This window comes from Sphaeramia orbicularis, chromosome 14 (assembly GCF_902148855.1).
Source record: "Sphaeramia orbicularis chromosome 14, fSphaOr1.1, whole genome shotgun sequence".
NCBI lineage: Eukaryota > Metazoa > Chordata > Actinopteri > Kurtiformes > Apogonidae > Sphaeramia > Sphaeramia orbicularis.
This window is the reverse complement of record NC_043970.1, coordinates 16,381,265-16,403,935: the sequence shown is the minus strand read 5'-3', so window position 1 is coordinate 16,403,935 and position 22,671 is coordinate 16,381,265. Positions and strand designations below refer to the sequence as shown.

General features: G+C 37.2%; 1 protein-coding gene across 1 annotated transcript in view; it reads left to right on the top strand.

The window, feature by feature from the left end:
- The window catches only part of kirrel3a (kirre like nephrin family adhesion molecule 3a), a 520,880-nt gene that overhangs the window by 291,716 nt on the left and 206,493 nt on the right, over positions 1-22,671 (top strand). The window contains exon 4 of the mRNA XM_030154510.1: positions 189-346. Within this exon, the coding sequence (XP_030010370.1) occupies positions 189-346 (158 nt within the window). The remainder of the gene's footprint in view (positions 1-188; positions 347-22,671) is intronic.

Sequence of the window (22,671 nt, the reverse complement as noted above, 5' to 3'; positions counted from 1 at the left end):
CTGGGAAACCGTCCAACTCTGCAGATCAGATTTTTTTGACTGTATGAGAAAAAACTGTTTTATTTGGAATCCTTTTGTTGTGGCACATTTTATGCAAAGGTGGAACACTATACAGTCATTATGTTGTAAGTGTTTTGCAATAGAACGTATTCATTTTACAAAATCTTAATCGCATCCTGTCCTTGCAGTTCCTCCTGACGACCCTGTAATAGTGGGCGCTCCGGTGGTGAGTTTACGCGCCGGAGACCACCTCAACTTAACATGTCACGCCGACAATGCCAAACCCGCTGCCTCCATCATTTGGATACGCAACGGCCTGGTCCTGAGTGGGGCTATGTACTCTAAGGTAAGATGGAAAACCTTTACATTTACTTGATATCGATTAGGTTTACGGGATTTTGTTGCACTATTGAACGACAAATGCATACTATAAAAATAGGACCAATGGCCCTGGAGCTTACAGGCCAAATTAAAAGCTTTGGGAAATGTATCCAGATGCCATTTATTATCACCCAGTTATGTGTATTTATTATATTACAGAAATAGCCCATGTTTTGGTCATATTCCAATCAGATCTGTAAAAAATTCAAATTCCAACTTGATATCATTGATATTTACTGATTACCTATCTGTTATAATGGGAAAATTTTTCAATGTGGCAGCAAATCCAGAATCGGATCCGGATCCAAATAATTTCACTAACTTTTGTTGACATCATCATAAAGAAGCTGCATACCAAGTTTGAAGTCAATCGGAATTGTAGTTTCGGAGAAGAAGACGATTGAAATTTTTGTAATGGACGACAGACGACGACAGATGACGACGACAGAGGCTGCATGACAACAATAGCTTACGGCCTGTCAGCCGGTAAGCTAAAAACTACAAAAATGCATTTCCAAAGATACTGTTTCAATACAAATGTCAAAAAATGGAAATGTGCAGGACTGTGCAAATGTGAGAGCCCTATTTGTTATTACCCCGCCCCCTGAAGGGGAGGCAAGGAGTATTGTTTGTGGTTTGGTTTGTTTGTTTCTGTTGTTTATTCTCTAGCAGCAAAACTATTGGTTGAATTCATACCAAATTGGGCTTATAGATTGTCAGTGACCCAGAATAGATGTCATGACATTTTGGGAAAAGTAGGTCAAAGTTTCAATTTTGTATTAATTTTTTAAATCTTTTTTTTCCCATTTACTTATAATGAGCAATATTTCACATATCTGTAGCAGCAAAACTATTAGTTTAATTCATACCAAATTGGGTTTATAGATTGCCAGTGACCCAGAATAGACGTGGTAACATTTTGGGAAAAGTAGGCCAAAGTTCAAATTTTTTATGAATTTTTAAAATATTTTTTCTTCTCTCATTTACATGTAATGGGGGGCGAACTTTCAAATGTCTATAAAAACATCCATTTTGTTTCAATTTACTTCACACATGGCACATATATAGAAGCAGTTGATATGCTGACATCAGCACATGCACAGACATGATGACATCAGCTGGATCAATGCCAAAATAAGATACAATATGTGTTAGGGGCGGGGATTATTGTGCCTGCACAACTTGTTATTTATTGTTTTTGCAAGGGTTAAATGAGCATAGATATTTATTTCTCAGTCTTTTCTTCAGATACAACAAGAAAAATACAAGAAATACAAGCACAGCCCTAAAAGACACGCAAAGAACTGAACTAAAGGGGTTGTAAAGGTTAAAGTCACTATTTAGCGTGACCCCTGACCCCATGGCAAGAAGAAACATAAACAGTTAGAAACATCTGACATCTGTTGAATGAAACCTGGAATAAAACATCAGAAAATTAATGCACAAAAGGGTTAAATAATATCTATGTAATCCCTTGACCTTATGACCTCTTTGTTTTGTTTTTGAATCTATTAAAAAAAAAAAAAAAAAAACTCTCATAAGTGAAAAGTTTTTTGTTTTTTTTAAGGGTTTAATAATAATAATAATAATAATAATAATAATAATAATAATAATAATAATAATAATTTCTATTGCACTTTTCTAGACCCCCAGAGCGCTTTACATTACTGACCCATTATTCATTCACCCTCACATTCCTCCGCTGGTGGTGGTAAACTCCACCTGTGGCCACAGACATTTCACACTAAATATGACCACTTTGCTTTAAAGAAGCTGTTTTTTCCCTAGGAAGTTGTTTTTAATACTGTCCAAACTTCACATGTATCCAGGTTGGATCTTCATACAAAGATAGACAAAATGCATGTGCGTGGTTATTATTACTTCACTAAACCAACAAACCTAATGTTGACGTCAGACTTTTGTGCAGTACTGTATTTTCTGCATGTTGAGGTGTTTCTCAGGGACTGGAATAAACATGCATTAAGACAAACAAATCACTCATGACCTTAACCTAGCAGAAAAATCACATCGCATTTAAATGGCAAAAACATGAATCCAATTAAAACTGTTTATTTTTTTGGCCTAGATTTGTGTATTAAATGGAGCCAGATCGTCTTTTTTTTTTTTTATATTTGAATTTCTATTTATTTGTCCATGGAAGGGAACAAGGTTGAAGTGTTGACTTTTAAAACCGTTGCACAACAAGCCATGAACTGTAAAAAAATAAATAAATAAATAAAAGGAGACATTAAGTTGTACACTTTGGGACATATTTTGGATGTCCAAAACAAAGAGCTATATAAGTGTGGTGTATTATTATTAGGGCTGGGCAAGTTAACGCGTTATTACCGCGTTAACGCATTCATTAAATAACGCCGACAATTTTTTAATCTCACGTTTACGCCGTTTTATTATTGTTCTGCCTTTCAAGCAAGTCTTAGTTGATTTATACATACGGACTCATATTTTGAAACTCATGCTTTTATTTTGGTGCTCTGTGTATGTGCCAGCTGAGAGGAGAAAAGAGCGAACTTTACCAGTAATGCTGAATCAAACTTTGTGTAACTCCTGCCTGTATGTATCAATCATTCTGTTGTTTGCTAAATAATTTCACATGCAAACGTGCCGTTAGAAACATGTTTATGACGTTATTTTGGATGTGTTTATTACAATGTGTTATTAACATGTTAAGCTAATTCGTTTATGCTAGCAGTCGGAGATGGGTTGCTAATTCTTTATGCAGGCTCATGCTAAGTTTATGTAAATTCATTGGTTGTGTTTAGGTCTAATATGTCAGCCTTTGAACTAACCTTTACTTATTTACGATGTGAATGTTGTGTTAGCAGTCAATTTATCTCGATGCTAACTTGAATGGGAAAATCCATAGACACGCTAACGATTAGCATTTACAACTTAATTTAAGATTTACCACGTCTTTTTATCCAGCAACAAAGGTTCACATCAGAGATATTTGATACTATTCATTCTGACAACAACTGAACATAAAATACTCACAGGCAAACGTTTTTGGGGCCATACAAACAGAGTGAAAGAAACGTGTCTGTTAGTTCGTTCTTATGTCCGAACTGACTATGGGAACACTGCAAGGACAAAACATACATTAGTGCAACTTATTCTGACCACTTCAGGGCCCCCTTTGCTTGCTTTGAACAACTGAACATCACATATTATTGGGCTTATTAGTATTAGTACTGATTAGTGGGCTTAAGACTCCTGTCAATCACTCACAACTGTAAATACACTGGTGGGGACATAAACATGTGTAAAAGTACTAGTCTTTTCCATGGACATTTTCATTTTAAATGTCTTCAGATGGTGGGGTTGAGAAGGACATAGTTGTTTGAAAGCACTGACATGTGCAATTATTTTTATCACCGGAGTACTTCCACTCTGAAATATCACTGAGAGGCAACCCCCCCCCAACAACTATGTGATTAATCGCAGAAATCCACGCAATTAAAATTTTTAATCGCTGCCCAGCACTAATTATTATTATTATTATTATTATTATTATTATTATTATTATTATTATTATCATTGTTATTATTATTATTATTATTTCTCTGATCAGGCTCAGTCGTTAAATGTAGAAATCCCCCATTCTTTTAATGGGCAGAACTCTTTCTTTTTTTTGTATTACCAGTTTCTGTTCAGCAGCCTCCTATTAGTCTTCTAATGGTTTGGCCTCTTTTTTTCCTTTTTCCTCAGCCTGTCATTAAACCAACAAGGATTTCTAAAAGCAAAGTTTCTTAAGCATAGTGTGTTTTAATTGCTGACCACTGACTGACATTGCATATCTGTGATTTTTATCTGTGTGGCTTGTGTGTGAGTGTGTGCGTTGTCTTCTTTTGGACTTCAAGTCTGCAAATAAAATAAAAGTTTCAAAACAAACCTTTTACTGATCCTACAAAAAGGTGTCTTTGGGACTAGAGACAGTTGCATCTTTTATTACTTGCCTCATTACCTACTAGATCTCATGTTTAATTGCGGACCTGGTGTGAAAAACAAGTTAATTTCTCAGCTTTTTTGAATGATATTAAATATGTTATTAAGTCTTTACGGAGTAGCCGCTGCATTGATGCGGTGCTGCCAGTTACCTGTATACGGAGCTGTATGGAGCTGCAAGGAAAGGCAATACTCTTGCGTGGGAGCATGTGAGAACGCACTATGACCCTAGCGGGACTCCGTACAATGGCTCTACAAATACACAAAACATTTAGTAACAGGGAGAATATTGTTAATATTATACTTCTCTTATGACATTTCAGGTCATTCATATTTGTTCAGGTTATTCACAATTTTGGTAAAAGGATAGTTTGTTAATGAAAAAAAAAAACATGAAATTTTACCATTTTATACTCAAAGAGAAAAATATGCCCTTGTCATTATTTATAGATTATTGTTATTATTTTACTGGTTGTACCCACTTTAGAGCATATTCATCTGCATGTTGCCCTTGAACTAAAATGATTTTGACATCCTTGATTGTTGACATCTTCAGTGAAATTTTTGCATGTGACAAATTTATCCCGCACTGGACCCTCTGGCAGGCCTGTTTTGGCCCACAGGCTGTATGTTTGACATTTTTGCCTTATGTCAGGCGCCGTCGGGATTTGGGATGGATAATGATACACGATTCTGCTGTGAGATGCTTCATTGCTGTTTTAAATCACATCATTATTCAAAGTTTTTGCCTCATTACTAGTCTTAAATTATTATTATTATTATTATTATTATTATTATTATTATTATTATTTTTTTTTTTTAGAAATGGAAACAATGCAAGCTTAAATGTCTGGAAAAAATAAATGATGTTAACCTGAAAAAAACATTACACATTTTGTCTTACATGTACAATGAAAAAATTAGTAAAAATAAGTTTAAAAATTCCTCTTTTCTACATTTTTTTAAACATTATTTTTAGATTATTGGTTAGAGGTAAAAAGAGGGTGGTTTCATGTTTCCAACACTTTGGATCTATTTAACTTAAAGCTGTGAAATCACCACTATCACAGCCTGCGTATGTGTCACCCACAGTTGTTCCCAGGACAACGTCTGTTTGGCTGCAAGACAACTAGTGGGTGACAGAATTAATCAAGCAAGTGTCGAGGAAGATCATAAATTATTGTCGCATATTATGACTTGATATAAGTGGAGAAGACGCCTACATTCTCGTGGAAATGTATCTGTAGAGGTGAGGTGTCATTGTCTACGGCAGATGACTTCTAACCCCGGTGGCTGCAGTATGTGTAGTGTGTGAATGTTCGAGGTATTTTATCAAAACAAGCACAGAATTACAGCTATTTCTTCGACTATTCTCACTTAGACATCAGTTTCCAGCACTTGTAGTTTTTTTCAACACTTCAACGACCATATATATACGTTACATAACAGAAGGCTGAAGCCCTGAGTGAATGACTTCACCTTGAATAGAGTGAAAAAATAAGAAGTAAACTGAAGACGAGCTGTTTCCTTGGTTTATTATACAGCTGACATTACCTTCACTCCAGGGTATTGGGCAGAAATGGAAGAACAAGGTGTGTTAAAAAAAACCAAAAAAAAAACAGGGTGTGTAAAAGCAACACACGTAGCATGTGTCCCCCCCCCCCCCCCGGCAATATTTCTAAAAACTAGTCCTTAAATGCTGCATTCTAGTCATTCTGGCATGTTAAATGCTATATTTTGACATGGAAAATAAGTTTAGAATTTGATTCAATATCTTTTATTTTCTGTCATTTTTGCTAATTTATTCTATCAAGTTAACCTCATTTCTTGCTTTGTGAATGTTATTTTTTATTTTCAGGTAATGGCTTGGTGTGCCTTTTGGTGATGGTTTCCATGAATATCCACCTGTACCGACCAGTCTTACCTCACTCATATCTTCTCTGCACTTGCTCATCTAAACCCCCTGTTGTTGGCACATTGCTACTACTATCTGCACCCTTATACTATATATACCCTATATACCTGCATGTACCCACCGATGGGATCGACACAATACCCTTTTACACACTCAAAAAAAAGCTAAATATACACAAATTTTTGAAATCTTGAAGTTTGGTAATTCTGTTGCTGTCCCTCTTCCATTACCGGCACTTCCACAACTTTCATGGTATACTAGACCAGGGGTGTCAAACTCATTTTAGTTCAGGGGCCACATTCAGCCTAATATGATCTGAAGTGGGCCGAACCAGTAAAATAATATAGATAATAGGATAAGAACTTACAAATAATATCAACTCCAAAGTTTTCTCTATGTTTTTGAGTGAAAAAAGTAAAATTCCGTAATTAAAATGTTTACATCTACGAACCGTACTTGAACATAACACGAACAAATATGAACAACCTGAAAATTCTTAAGAAAAATAAGTGGAATTTTAACAGTATTACACCTCAGTTTATCATTTATACATGTGCATCACAACTTACAGATCACAGTGGATCTACAAATACACAAAACATGTAGTAATATGCAGAATATTGTTAAAATACTACATACTTTTCTTAAGACATTCCAGGTTATTCATATTTTTTTGTGAAAAGCCAGTCTGTACATGCAAACATTTTTATGTAATTTTCCTTTTTTTACACTAAAAAGAAAAAAAAAAGTTTTTTTTTCATTATTTATAGGTTATTATGATAGTATTTTACTGGTCTGATCCACTTCAGATTGAACATCCTTCATTGATAATATCTTCAGTGTAATTTCTACATTTCACACATTCATCCCAGGGGCCAGACTGGGCCCTTTGGCGGGCCGGATTTGGTCCCCGGGCCACATGTTTGACACCTGTGTACTAGACTATGCATGGCACAGTATGGACATCTCTGATTGATCCATGTGGTGATATGTTTCCTGTCATGCAAGCACTTCCTGTTTGCAAGAAATTCACTTACAAGTCCATTTTTAAAGTCACTACCTGCACCGAACACTCACCAAATGTAATGACACTATCGCCGAAAAATTCAGTTTTTATTGTGTTTCATAACTTTAGTTTTACATGTGCTTTCAACATGATTGACTTCACAGTATTCATTTGACATCTGCACTTTCCACAACAATTAAAACAGAGTTTCAGCGAGGCTCCATCTTGCTACCACCAATACGTCCAGGGACCCTCTAGAGCACAGGTGTCAAACATGCGGCCCGGGGGCCAAATCCGGCCCGCCAAAGGGTCCAGTCTGGCCCCTTGAATGAATTTGTGAAATGCAAAAAATTACACTGAAGATATGAATCATTTTAGTTCAGGTTCCACATACAGAACAATTTAATCTCAAGTGGGTCAGATCAGTAAAATACTCTCATAATAACCCATAGATACTCACAACTAATGTAAAAAATTTCATGTCATTTTACTGTATTTACACTTAAACTAACATTTCACAAAAACACAAATAATATCAACAAATGTAAATATTATGAAATATCTGAGGTGTCATTTTACCTATATCCTGCCTGTTATTAAATGTTTTGTGTATTTGTAGATCCACTGTGATCTGTATGTTAAAATTGACATGTTTAAATGATAAACTGAGACATAATATTGTTAAAATTGCACATAGTTTTCTCAAGAAATTTCAGTTGCTTCATGTTATTCTCATTGTTTTAAAGGATAGTTGGTAGATGTAAACATTTTCATCACATAATTTTACTTTTTTTGCACCAAAATATAAAAGAAAGTTTGGAGTTGACATTATTTATATATTATTATGTTATTATTTTACTGGTTCGGCCCACTGCAGATCAAATTTGGCTTAATGTGGCCCCTGAACTAAAATGAGTTTGACACCCTTGCTCTAGAGTTAATTGATGATTTGCTTCATTTTTGGAAAAAATAGATGGATTTAGCCAAAATTATACCGTGACAAGGTAAAAGAACAATATATTAATAATTAGCATGGCTTTGAGCAAGCCGTGCACCATTTTTTTGGCCGTGCTTTTTGAAAATTAACCGTGCAAATTACGGGTAGACGGCTTGCTGCTTAATACTCATTTCAGTGTGACAGTTTTATGCATTGGTAAGCTAATGCCAGCAGCTGATTTTCACTGTTTGGGTGGAGTTAAAATAAGTATAATAGCCCAAGTTATGTGTTTTTCACTGTGGAATGTCCAAGGCAGTAGTATGGTCTCAGGCTTTAATTTGTATTTGTCAGGTATCTCCATCAGAGTACCTGTTCATTTCCTGCATGTTTTGCCCCTCAGTCTGGGCTGAGGGGGCATTTGTCAGGTGGACACAAACCTGGTAATGTATTGTGTGGTGCTTCTCTAACTCTTCCAATTTCATGTTCGTATCCATGGGCCAGGCATCTTAAAGCCCTTTGACCTCAGACTCAGGTCAAAGATGCCCATAGAAGAAAAAAAAAAAAAAAAAAAGTGGTAGAGTTGGTGGAGTCCTGCTTAAGGGCACTTTCCCCAGAGAAGATACCTACCAGCATCCATCCTGCCGTTAAAGGCCAGCTTCCCTGCCCACTCGACCACCCGACTGCCCCATGCTGACACTGAAGCACATAACCGTCCTTGAAAAATGGGTCTTGTGTTGTGTGTTGTCATGTCAGATGAATTAGATGTTGACTTCAGCGAGAGCGCTGTACCTGAAATAGTGATGACGCCAGTCATGCAGAGAAATTATCCTCCCTGTCCAGTGGGGAGTCTATTGACTCCTTGCTGTTGCATCCGTCTGTGTTTACCTCCGAAAAGGTCTAGTCAAGACATCTGATCAATAAACTGTTGTTAACAACCAGTGGAGAGCAACAGTCGATCCATTTGTCAGTCTCATCCATATGCACTTCCTCCGTGACCACACAGCAACCAAACATCATATAAAGCATCCCAGCTACTTTATGGAACAAATAGTACCATAGAAGGAATAAGCTCTGGTTGCATCTGCATCTAAAATAATACATTTTTAATGAAAGTTTGACAGATTTCTATGGCTTTTTACTTGACCTTGTGTTCTAGACCTTAACAATTTATATATAACTAGAAGCACTTGGAGAGCGCAGAACTCCGCCAAGGCTGATCAGTGCCCCCCCCCCCCCCCCCCCCCCACGCCAAGGAGGTTATGTTTTTGCCAGGGTTTGTTTGTCTGTCTGTTTGTTTGTTTGTCTGTCCGTTAGTGTGCAACATAACTCAAAAAGTTATGGACAGATTTTGATGAAATTTTCTGGTCTGCGCCCCCCCCCGTAGGCCCCCCCATCCCCGATCACCACCAAAATTTAATCATTTCTTCCTTATCCCATTTCCAACAAACCCTGAAAATTTCATCCAAATCTGTCCATAACTTTTTGAGTTATACTACTACTACTATACTACTATACTATACTAACGGACAGACAAACAAACCCTGGCAAAAACATAACCTCCTTGGCGGAGGTAATTACTGTGTGTTCACGTCAAAGCATGTACACATCTAATTGGCTCTTAAATCACAAGCTACACAGACTTTATGAGTTTGATGATATACAGTAATTGGGTGCTAATACATAGTTTCATTGCTGCTAATTACAGTATTGTTGCTGTCTCAACAAAGTGTTTGTTTTGGTAGAATTGAATACTCAGATGTACAGTACTGTTTGCACTGAAGACTTAGTTGAATTGGGATAAAATATTGTGACACTTTTTCACTCTCTATACTCTTCATTTTACCACCATGTAGATGTTACAGTGTCTCCACATTCATATGGATCATATTATTAGTTGGTGTCAGCAGTGCAATGTGGTGCTCTTAAATACACAATTTGCAAATGCTTTACTTGAATGGTACTTTAAAATACAGTGCATTCCAGATTAAAGCATAACAAGACATCTAAATTAGATCAGTACAAATGTACAGCGGGAAAATCCACCATACGCATGAATACAACAGTGAACCCAAAAACATAGAGGCTCTGACTGACTACGTGTCCGTTTCATATTTTAGATCAAGGGTGTCAAACATGTGGCCCATGGACTAAAACCGGCCCTCCAAAGGACCCAATCCGGCCCTGCAGGATGAATTTGTGAAATGCTGAAATTACACTGAGATATTAATGGGCGAGGGTCTCCTTATCATTTTAGTTCAGGGGCCACATACAGACCGATTTGATCTCATTTGGGTCGGACCAGTAAATACCATGATAATAATCTACAAATATTGACAACTGCAAAATTTCCTCTTTGGTTTAGTGTAAAAAAGTAAACTTACATGAAAATGTTTATATTTATAAACTATCCTTTCACAAAAAATGTAAATAACCTGAAATGTCTTAAGAGAAGTAAGTGTAATTTTACCGATATTTTACCTGTTACTAAACCTTGTGTATCTTTGTAGATCTACTGTGGTCTGTAAATTGTAACACATGAGTAAATGATAAACTGAGGCACAATATTGTTTCTTTATTTAATTATTTTTTTTAAAGATATTTCAGGTTGAGTTTATTCACATTTTTTAAAAGATAGTTTGTTGATGCTTGTAGAACACGGTCATAATGTAATTTTACTTTTTAACACTGATCTGAATATTTCTTCCATCCTTCGCTGGTGCTGCATCTGCATCGTTCCTCTTTTGGTCAGATTGTGATTTGTGTACACAGCTGTGATTGTACACTGTCCACTGCAGCAGTGACCACAGGCCGCTAAACATACACTGAACAAAAATATAAATGCAACACTTTTGCCTTTGCTCCCATTTTTCATGAGCCGAACTCAAAGATCTAAGACTTGTTCTATGTTCATAAAAGGCCTGTTTCTCTCAAATATTGTCATATAATGGTCGTGGATGAACGACACAACAACAGGCCTCAGGATCTTGTCACAGTATCTCAGTACCTTCAGAATGCCATCAATAAAATGCACCAGTGTTCGCTGTCCATAGCATACGCCTGTCCATACCATAACCCCACCGCCACCATGAGCCGCTCCATTCACAACGTTGACATCAGCAAACCTCTCACCCACACAACACCATACATGTTGTCTGCCATCTGCCTTGTACAGTGAAAACTGGGATTCATCTGTGAAGAGAACACTTCTCCAAAGTGTCAGATGCCATCGAATGCGAACATTGGCCCACTCAAGTCAATTACGATGACAAACTGCAGTCAGGTCGAGACCCCGATGAGGACGACGAGCATGCGGACGAGCTTCCCTGAGACGGTTTCTGACAGTTTGTGCATAAATTCTGTAATCATACCAGTGGCAATTTCTCATAGACTGCAAGGGAAGCCCGGCTTCCCCTAAATTACGAAAATTAAATGGTTAAATATGTACGGTTGTGTTGACATTTTATTGACAACAAATGTGTTAGAACATGTTCATCTCAAAGATGAGTTCGTTCAGAATCAGCTTCATCACAAATCAATGGACTCGATGTTGTTCACTTCTCTTCCATTCCCGTTGCGCTGTTTTCTCACACGATCTCTGCTCAGTGCATTTGTCCGTAGACTGCAGGCGTCTCTGGGCTTCAATGGGACTGAGTGGGACAGTTTTTTTCATTGCCTCAAAACTGGACGGTAATTGGATAAATGCCACGATGTTGTCCCGCCCCCGGACGCCGGGCATCTCTGGGGGTGAATGGAGCTGTGGGCGGAGCTTGGCCGGGCCGGACGCCAGAATCCCACGTGCTGATTGGAGGATCAGTCGAAAGGCTGAATCCTGTTTGATTGACAGCTAGTTTGAGATCTACTCCTTCACTGACACAGTTCAGTTTAATACTGTCACGCATTCTGCTGTGAAATTGAGAGAATCCACTATGAAATTACTCGTTCATTTCTTGCACTGTAAATAAAACACACTCATTGTACTTCCTTGTCTCAGTTTAACATAATTTCAGCGTTTTCTTGTTTCAGTTTCATACTTTAATCATTTCTTGTTCGAGTTGAATATCGTTTTGTAGATAGTTAAATCAATCATACTGTCGGCTAGGTTGGAGTGAAAGGAGCATCTGTTGTTTAAAAAGGCTGAAGTCTTACACCCACAACACAATGGGCCAAGGCAGTCTAAGCAGCCCAGCTCTGCTAGCCACTGAGAGGACACTGGTCCAGTCCCTGGAAAAGACGCCTACTTGGTACGATAAGGTTACTGACCATTTTCTTAAAAAGGAACGGAGGGCTGAATGTATGGTTAAACAACTTGACTTTTTTTTTTTTTGATGTAAGCCGACAATGAGCTTCCCCTGTCTGAAAGACGAGCAGCCGTCACTGAGTCATACAAACTAACTGCTGCAGCATCTGTCTGAGTGGCTAGTCTCAGATGACCTTGGAGGTGAAGATGCTGGATGTGGAGATCCTGGGCCGGTGTGGTTACATGTGGTCTGTGGTTGTGAAGCCGGTTGGATGTTTGATGGACTGCCAAATTCTCTGAAACTTCTTTGGAGACTATGGTAGAGAAACGAACTTTCAATTCATGGGCAACAGCTCTGGTGGACATTCCTACAGTCAGCATGCCAATCGTACGTTCCTTCAAAATTTGCGACATCTGTGGCATTCATTCATTATCTGAACCCACTTTATCCTCACTAGGGTCGCTGGAGCCTGTCCCAGCTACTTTTGGGCGAAGGCGGGGTACACCCTGGACATACCAACAGTTCATCACAGGGATGACATATAGAGACAAACAACCAATCACTCACACACTCACACCTATGGACAGTTTAGATCAGGGATGTTCGATCCTGGTCCTCGAGAGCCACAGTCCTGCATGTTTTAGATGTTTCCCTCTTCCAGCACACCTGATGGTCATTATGAGGCTTCTGCAGAGCTTGATGAGAGGCTTATCATGTGAATCAGGTGTGTTGAAAGAGAGATACATCTAAAACAGGGGTCTCAAACTCCGGTCCTCGAGGGCCACTATCCTGCATGTTTTAGATGTATCCCTCTTCCAACACACCTGATTCAAATGATAAGCCTACCATCAAGCTCTGCAGAAGCCTGATAACGACCGTCAGGTGTGCTGGAAGAGGGAAACAACTAAAACATGCAGGATACCGGCCCTCGAGGATCTGAGTTTGAGACCCCTGATCTAAAACATGCAGGATAGTAGCTCTCGAGGACCAGTGCTCGCTAACTTAGATTTAGACACATTTGTGAACAATATTGGAGAGAAACAGACCTTTTGTGAACACAGAAGAAGTCTTAGATCTTTGAGTTCAGCTCATGCAAAATGGGAGCAAAGACAAAAGTGTTGCATTTATATTTGTGTTCAGTGTAGTTCATTGTTTGCAGTACATCTGCACAGGCTGAATAATCTGTCTCTACCCAAATGCTGACTAAGACCCATTTTTTGTTTACAGCCTCTGTGTTTACTAAAATATAATATACTAAATATGCCGATGAATTTAATTAGGGCTTTGCCTTATTGTTAATGCGGGAGTGAATATGTGTTAATATTCACAAGTTCCTCTGAGATTTACTTTTTAGAAACAACTGTGTTTTCATTTAATAAGTCTAAACAGATACTACTGCTCGATTCTCCCTGCATTTATGCACAAGGAACCACATATGTAAAGCAGGTACTTACACCTGGAAAACAAGCTATTAGTGCTTTGCATGTCCTAATTTGTTGTTTAGAATAAATTTGCAAACATTTCAGAAACCATTTCTGATAGCAGCCATTGTTTTTATGCATTTTAACATGAAGGGGAAAAAAGGATTTAAAAAAAAAAAAAAAACAAAGTCCAAAGGGTCTGAACACCTTTGGGTCACTGCTTCATTTGGTTTGCACTCACTAATGGGACCAGACAAAGGCTGAAATGTGGAACTCCATTAAGAAGGGACACACTGTTCAACCAGAAAATGTTACAAACTGATGAAAAATGTTTTCACACTAAATGCACTCCTCATAACTGTGGGCAGAGGCTTTTCTTCTAGACATTAGGATACATCTGTTTTTTTTTGTTTTTTTTTTACAAATACACTCCAGTAGTTTTTGGTTAAACTCATTTGTGTTGGAATTGCTTGACTGAAATATTTACATCATTACCATTCAGTACAAATCAACACAGGAGTGTCTCTTTTGGTAATTGTACTACGTTTAGCAGATTAAACAGTGTACCAGGTGTCAGACCAAGGCATCTGCAAAGTCTGACTGCTATATTTCAGCTAACAATTAGCATTTCAAACACATTTACTCACATTTTAAAGTCTATGAAACATGTAAAGTGGAGTGAATTTTAACCATATTCAGAACCTTGATATATATGTAATAACGCTGTCACTAAGACTGTTGGCATGACAGCTCACAGTTGTCCGTTATCATAGACAACACCAGGTGCACAGCAGTCTCAAATAGCAACTGTCAGTGCAAGTGATGGAATAAGTGGTCTCTGTAAATAGACCCTAATGGAAATGCTGATAAATCTCAGTGTTTGGCATACTGTGAAAGAACTGAACCTAAGCCTGCCAAAAGAAACAAACTGTGACTTTGTGTAAACAGGACAGAGTTCTGCACCAGAACGCTGAAACTGACAAAGAGAGATAACCAAACGCTGTTCTTTTGTTTTGATGAAACTAGTTTAACTTTACAAAACAAATGCCTCCAAATAGACAAAATAGTCTATTGTTTATTTGATGCTAAATATTTATACTCAGATAACCTGCCAAGTGTATTTTATCTTTTTTTTTTTTTTACTTACTTTGTCTGATGTGTAATTAATTGTACATTTTTGTGTTGTAAAACTCATCTTGGACTCATCTGTGTTTAGGTATTTTAAATGTATTTATTTATTTTTTTTAAATGGCATGTTTATGACCTTATGATACCTTTTAGGGTGACAATTTAACATCTATCCTAAGACCGCAGATGAAAATTAGCCATTAGGCTGACTGGTGCATTTGCAGTAATGTGTATTAATGCACAGTGTCCCCTATAAATAAACCAATAAAAAAATAAATGTGTAAAAAAAACTCCATAAGGTTGGGTAGGATCCATACTATATTTTTTCTGGGGATCACTGAGCAAAAATCCCATAACTACCTTTAAGTATTGTAGCAAGAATTGGATACCAAATTATTTATTAATTGAGTGTTGATTTATTGATTAATTTAATTATAGATTTATAACTAAACTTAAATTTAAATCAACTCAAAACAATAATTTGGAAATCTTGCATAGGTGATAGTTCGTGGACTGCACAGTGAACCCATGTGTGAATAACAGTACACAAAGCACAACTGAGGCAATGGATTTATATACATATAAATACTTTATTAACTAAACTAAGACACACTAATAACATAAAGACAAGAGACAAATACAACCAAAGGAGCAGGGGATTATGGACAGGAGAATATGTAAATTAAGTTGGCAGATAGCTATATTCAAGAGATTATAATGTTAGTGAGGTTACGTTGAGGTAAACCTACTTAACTTGGAATAACACCAACTCAGATAAATCAGGAGCAAGTTTTCTTACAAGTTGTTGCGGTGCGGATGCAGCAACTGGCACGGCCTTGACGGCGGATGGATGAAGTCTTCTGACGTAGTTCGAAGCAGGAACAGGCTGTGAAGCGACGTGCTTGCGCTGGAGGCCTGAAGGTCTGGAGTTCTGAAGTTCTGACGCTCTGAAGTTCTGCTGGCTGGAGGAGGTTCACAGCTGGCTCTGGCGGCTGGTTCTGGAAAGCTCGCCAGGAGAAGATGGAACAGCTCTGAGAGCCAAGGAGCTGGTCAAGACTCCTTGGATAAAGCTCTTTGCTCTCAGGTGAGAGCTCAGAAGAGGTGGAGATAGCTCTTCTCTTTGCGTAGGTGAGAGCAGCAAGGGTGGAAAAAGCTCTGCTCTGTGAGAGCCTGGGAGAGGTGGAAAAGACTCCCGAGATGGAAAAAACTCCCCTGAGAAGTTGGTTTCATTCATTTTTATAGTTCTGTCCAAAAACCAACCCGGAACGCCTTCCTCATGAATATAGATGAGTTATCGATGCCTTGGGGCGTTGCCTTCTTTGTCTGTTTTCGGCGGGAAAACGCCTCCTCGTGAATATTCAAAAATATCACGTTTCTCTTCCCTCTTGGGAAGACAGAGGGGGAGAGGACTGTGGCTTAGCCTTGTAAGAAAACTTTGCATCCTCAAATAAGATCCTCTTAAACTTTATACATCACCTGTAACCTCACTTGAGCATCAGTAAAATAATAGCATGATTATTCAGACATGCTATAAGCAGTGATACTCTTACTTTCACATAATTTACCGTGAACATGATCAGGACACACATATGTGAAACCACAGGTCAGGCAAATGGCTTAAGTATTACATGCATAAAAGAGTTAACGTGCTGAGTTAATCAACATTAACACATAATGTAATACATTATTTACATGGCACATAGAGTGATTTTATCATTCAGTCCTTTGTTCGTTTCTGGGTTCATCTTCACCTCTGGATAAGCAAGAATAATGGGACACAGATGTTGAGAGGCAAAAGGTCAGCTTAGTGTCAAAACCGAGTCCATTAGGCTCATTCTTTAAGATCATCTGTCTTTGTAAATGTCATTTGCAAAGGATGTCCCAGTACTGACCTGGTGACGGACCAATCAGCATGGTTGTTCAGGAATTTGGTTTGACACGGAGAGGAAGATAATATAATTTATACTTCTGTTTTTGAGTCTGTTCACTCACTCCACCGTCATCCGGCCACAGTATATTTTAATTCAAGTGGTCTGATGGGAAATGAGACTTCTCCATCTCCACTTGGCTCTGTTTTTAGGCCGAAGACAATCTACCCCATGTCAGGAGGTTGGTAGTTCATATGTGTTTTCAAGATAATTTTCACTTGTTCCATTGGCAGATTTAATTTTGTTTAATTCAAGCAAAAAAATCTGCCAGTAAAACAAGTGAAAATTATCTTGGTAAGATTTCTTGAAATAAGATTTTGAAGATCTACTGTCTAAAAATAAGTTCTTATATCTCACTGAAAAGTTACTCTTTAGGTGATTATGTCTTATTTTAAGTGCGATGAGATGTTTTGACTAGAAATGAGCAAAATATACTTGCTAAGATTTACATTTTTGCAATGTGTTTGTCTAAGGTTATCTTGAAATGAATGAGTAAAGGTAATTTCACCTCTGTATCAAACCACTGAGGCCTGTTTCCATGTGGCGCTCAATAACATTCCTTACGGCAGGCATGTCCAAAGTCCGGCCCGGGGGCCAATCACGGCCCGCGGTCAGATTTTCTACGGCCCACAGCTTCAGTTTTATAATGTATTATTTATGGCCCGCTGGACTGTTGAACCGAGTACATGAATCATAAAAGGTTCAAAATGCAGTTTCTCCTTTCACCTCATGGTGGCAGCACCACTCTAACTCTATCTGGCTCTGTGACCTTACCGTGAACCCTTTTCGCTAATTTCTAACCATGGCGCCTGTAAATAAAAAACGAAAGTTGACAGTGAGGGCTTCCAGGAGAGATGGGAATTACAATTTTTTTCACTGAAAATCGAGGCAATTATGTTTGCCTAATTTGTCAACAGACTGTTGCCTTGTTTAAGGAATTCAATGTAAAGAGACACGAGCAGACAAAACATGCTAACGCATATGACACGCTAGCAGGGAGTTAGCGCTCCGAAAAAGTGAAGCAAATTCCAGCTGCTTTAAACTCAACAGTGACTCTTCATGTGAACCTGAGTTCAGTGAATTCACCACCAAGGCAGGCTACCAAGTTGCCAGGTTAGTTGCCTATAACTGCTGGTGTTATGTACTTGTAGATGTGACACAAATATTACTTTCTGAATGATTTTGTGAAAGACAAGAGTAAGAGTCATATGTTTTCATCTTAAACGTTAACAGACTTTGCATTACTGAGTAATATATGAGTAATGATTACTTATATAAGTCATGTTTAAAATGAATGTGAGGTTAAGATTTGTATCAACTTGGATGTTTCAGATACTCCACAGTTTGTTCTATGTTATCTGACTCCAGATGTGAAAGGAAGGCAGAACTATTTTTTTTTAATTTGTTCACACCTGAGTGGCTTAGATTAAGTTACACTGCCATTTAAAAAAAATGATATTGTGACAATGAAAATAAACTTGTTGTAGAACAGCGCGTTTATATGTAATTTTTACTGTTTAAAAAACGTCTGAAGGGACCACTGGCCCCTGGCAATGTCCACATTATCAGATCTGGCCCTCTTGAAAAAAAGTTTGGACACCCCTGTCTTACGGTGTTAAAGAGGTCACTGTGATTTGTAACTTGTTGGTTTGTCCCTAATGTGGATTAGCAGCTACATGAATTTATTCAGTTGCTGTTCAGTAATCATTGATGGTGGAAGAAAATGTAGCAGTAATGTATGTCATACAGCTCTGGAAAAAAAATACGATTAGATATTCAATCAAATATTCATGTGGGATCTCATCATATGTATTAAGTGTGAACTTGTTCTGAATTATTCAAGGTCTGAAAACTGTTATGACCACTTGTCATTTTATTATGCATATAAATTCACTACATTACATTATGTTTTTTTTGGAATTTGGGGAGATTTTTGTCAGTAGAGTCAAGAACAAACAAAAACTTTACTGAAAACACATGCAAAAAAACAGCACTCTATTTTTTTTTTTTTTACTATTTTATTTGCCGATCGGCCATAACTTTACAATCACTGACTGAAATGGTTGTAAACTTGTACAGTGGCAGACATTAGAGCAGTGTTTTTCAACCTTGGGGCTGCGACTCCATGTGGGGTATCCTGGAATTCAAATGGAGACGCCTGAAATTACTAGTAATTGGAAAAAAAAAAAAAAACAATTACTAATAAAAAATATATTTAAATGATTCAATATATTTTTCATTATAATATTTCATTATGAGTGACTGAATGTACATGTTTTAAAATTGCTGATAAATTTGGGACAGTGTTGTTTTCAGTAAGTATGGAAAGGTTTGAAGGGGTAGGATTAGATCAGTTTATACTTCTTCCTACTCCTTTTCACTCATGTACATTTTTAGGCTTATGACGTTGCACGCAGGTGTCAAACATGCGGCCCGGGGGCTAAATCCAGACCACGAAAGGGTTCAATCCGGCCCCTTGGATGAATTCGTGAAATGCAAAAATTACAGTGAAGATATTAACAATCAAGGATGTTAATATCATGTTAGGTCTGGTCCAGGGGTCTGCAACCTTTATTATCAAAAGAGCCATTTTGCCCCCTCTTCCGCCAAAAAAAATAGTCTGGAGCCGCAAAAAATAACAGAGCTTATAAACTTTTAAAAGTTTTAATCTTTTTTACATTTTATCTGTTACAACCACTGAATACAACAAACAGAAGTGCAGTGTGGAATGGATTCTGGAGTATGATTACTCTAAAAGTACACAGTAAAAGTATTTCATAGTATTTGTGCTAATAGTATATGAAGTACTAATGCCAAAAATACTAAATTCACGAGGTACTCATTGGAAAAAAAAAATTATTCATCATTGAATTTAGTCTTAAAGCCTATTTCAGATGAAAAAACAAACATTTTTGGAGCTTGGAAGGGATTTTTGAGTATAATTACTTCAAAAGTACACAGTAAAAGTAGTTCATAGTATTTTTGCTAATAGTATTTGAAGTACTAATACCAATTGTAAAAAAATCATGAGGTACTTATTGGAAATAAATAATTTTATTCATCATTGAATTTAGTCTTAAAGCCTATTTCAGACGAAAACAAACACTTTTGTAGCTTGGAATGGAATCTGTTTATTATATAGGATATATAGGATTACCCCAAAAGTACACAGTACTTATACTCATTCAGTTGATCTATGAAAAGTATCGCTATTTATGAAAATTATTCTCTTCAAAACTCAACACTGCCTCCGCAGTTCCCAGTTGTACTGCTCCATATTCTCCCGGAAAATGGACAGAATTATGTGAGTAATAAACAAATGACGGACAGAACCCTCCGTCCGTATCCGTCTGCGTCTTTAACGTAGAGCATAAATGAGTCCTTACTGTTGTTGTCTGGAAGGCACATTCGCTCCATGCAGCTCATCTACCGTAATTGTTGAATAAGTAGCGCACAAGAAAAACGCTAGCGTCTGGCTTGACCATACAGAGGAGAATCGCAGCTGGCTTGACCGCAGTAAAGGGAGCCACTACAAGGAGGCTGAAGAGCCGCAGGTTGCCGACCTCTGGTCTAGTCAATCAGACCAGTAAAATACTATCATAAAAACCTACAAATAATAAAAAAAGTAAATTTTTCTTTTGGTTTTAGTGTAAAAAAAAAAAAGTAAAATTACTCAAATGTTTACATTTACAGACTAGCCTTTTTACAAAAAAAAAATGTGAATAACCTGTAATTTCTTAAGAGAAGTATGTGGAATTTTAATAATATTCTGCCTGTTTTGTGTATTTTTACATCTACTGTGATCTCTAAGTTCTGATTCACATGTATAAATGATACACTAAGGCGTAAAACTGTTAACATTGCACTTATTTTACTTAAGAATATTCAGGTTGTTCATATTTGCTCATGTTATATTATTCAAGTACAATTCATAGATGTAAACATTTTCATTACGGAATTTTACTTTTTTCACTCAAAAGTTATTATTCTATTATCTATATTATTTTACTGGTCCAGCCCACTTTATATCATATTTGGCTGTATGTGGTCCCTGAACTAAAATGAGTTTGACACCCCTGACATCAGCTTTAAGTTACTGTTTAGTTTTGTTCTCATTCTCTTGATTATTTATTTGCATTTTTGTTTTTAAATTGTGATTTACATGATTGAAATAAAGATATTAATTAATCAATCAATCAACAAACACGTGAACCATGGAAAACCCGAATTAAAAGAGAATTTTAATATTTTCACATAGCAGGATCATATATATAGATGAGTTGAGGGATCAGATGCAGAGATCAGACATGTTAACCTAGAACAAGATGTAGAGCCCCCCTCCCCCCCAACATGGATGTCCATTTGACTCTATGATTAAGATTTAACGATAAGGAGCCGGCTCTTTAAAGGACTTTCTTTACTATGCCTTCAAACACCTGCCCTCAAAAAGGTTCGCTCTATCAATTTAATGACAGCCGAGTTTTAATTCGATCCACCAGGCTAGAGAGAGAGCACTCCGGTCATACTTTAAACATGACAAAAATTGCGGAAGTGTTCCAATATTATAAAATATTGATGTTTTCTTTGGCAGTTTGTTCACTTTGTTCAACTCTGGACTGGAAGCAAAAAAGGGAGAGGTCTGTCTAAAAGGCTTATTCCCCTGATGTAGAGCAACTCACATGTAGCTGTAGCAAGCCAACAGCCCTCGATTCATTATAGAATCTCATAAATTAGACAGAGCCCAGTCTCTTAAACATGTTTATTAAAGAGTGACACAGCTTCTGTCATTAATATTAGATTAACATGCCATTTTCCATCCCTTCATATGACAGTTTGAACATGCCTTTTACTGAGGACGTTCATTCACAGTGAAGACAGAGAAGGTTGTGTGTTCACTCTTTAATGCCTGGAGTGTTTTATGTGACATAATATATGCATGTATGTATTTGCACAGATATATTATCTGAAGTTTGCATGAAATTACATTTAAAGAGGGACAAGATGAATATTTCAAACCCTATATTCATACCACTCATAATCTGAGAATGTATGTCAGGGAAACATATTGCTCCGTCCGATTGGAACAGTGCTCCACTTTTTTGAGGAGCGCCTTCGTTTCTTTAGGTTATTTTTACATGGTTAGCTTAAAACACCCTGTTTATATTTTTCATTTGTGATTGCTTTGAGTTTTTAAGATTTCTGCATTTAATCAATTGCTTCATTATAGGGTCTTTATAGCAACTTCTTCTTGTTCTGTAGTTGTGTGGGTGGAGTGCGTGAGTGAGTTGTGTGTATTTGTTGCCGTGTATGTTACCGTTTTGTTTGTATATACTAAATGTAAATGGTCGACACTTATGTAGCGCTTTTCCACCCTTTTATGGTGCCCAAAGCGCTTTAACCCTTAGGGGTGTGAGCCTATTTTGGCTGTTTTTGAGTACTTTTGATTTTGCTTTTATATACTATATAGGCAAGGCAAGTTTATTTGTATAGCACATTTCAGCAACAAGGCAATTCAAGGTGCTTCACACAGGACATTGAAATACAACGACAGGGAAAAAGAAACACATTTAAAACATTATAAAAGAAACATGTAAAAGGTGATTAAAAACAGCAAGTAAGAAAACAACACAAAATAAAAAAATTAAAAAAAAAAAAAACACACATATTAAAGTAAGAGTTGCAGTGCAGAGTTTCAAAAGAGAATATAAAATTTAAAAAGTCAAAAGCCTTTTAGTCAAAGACAGCAGTGAA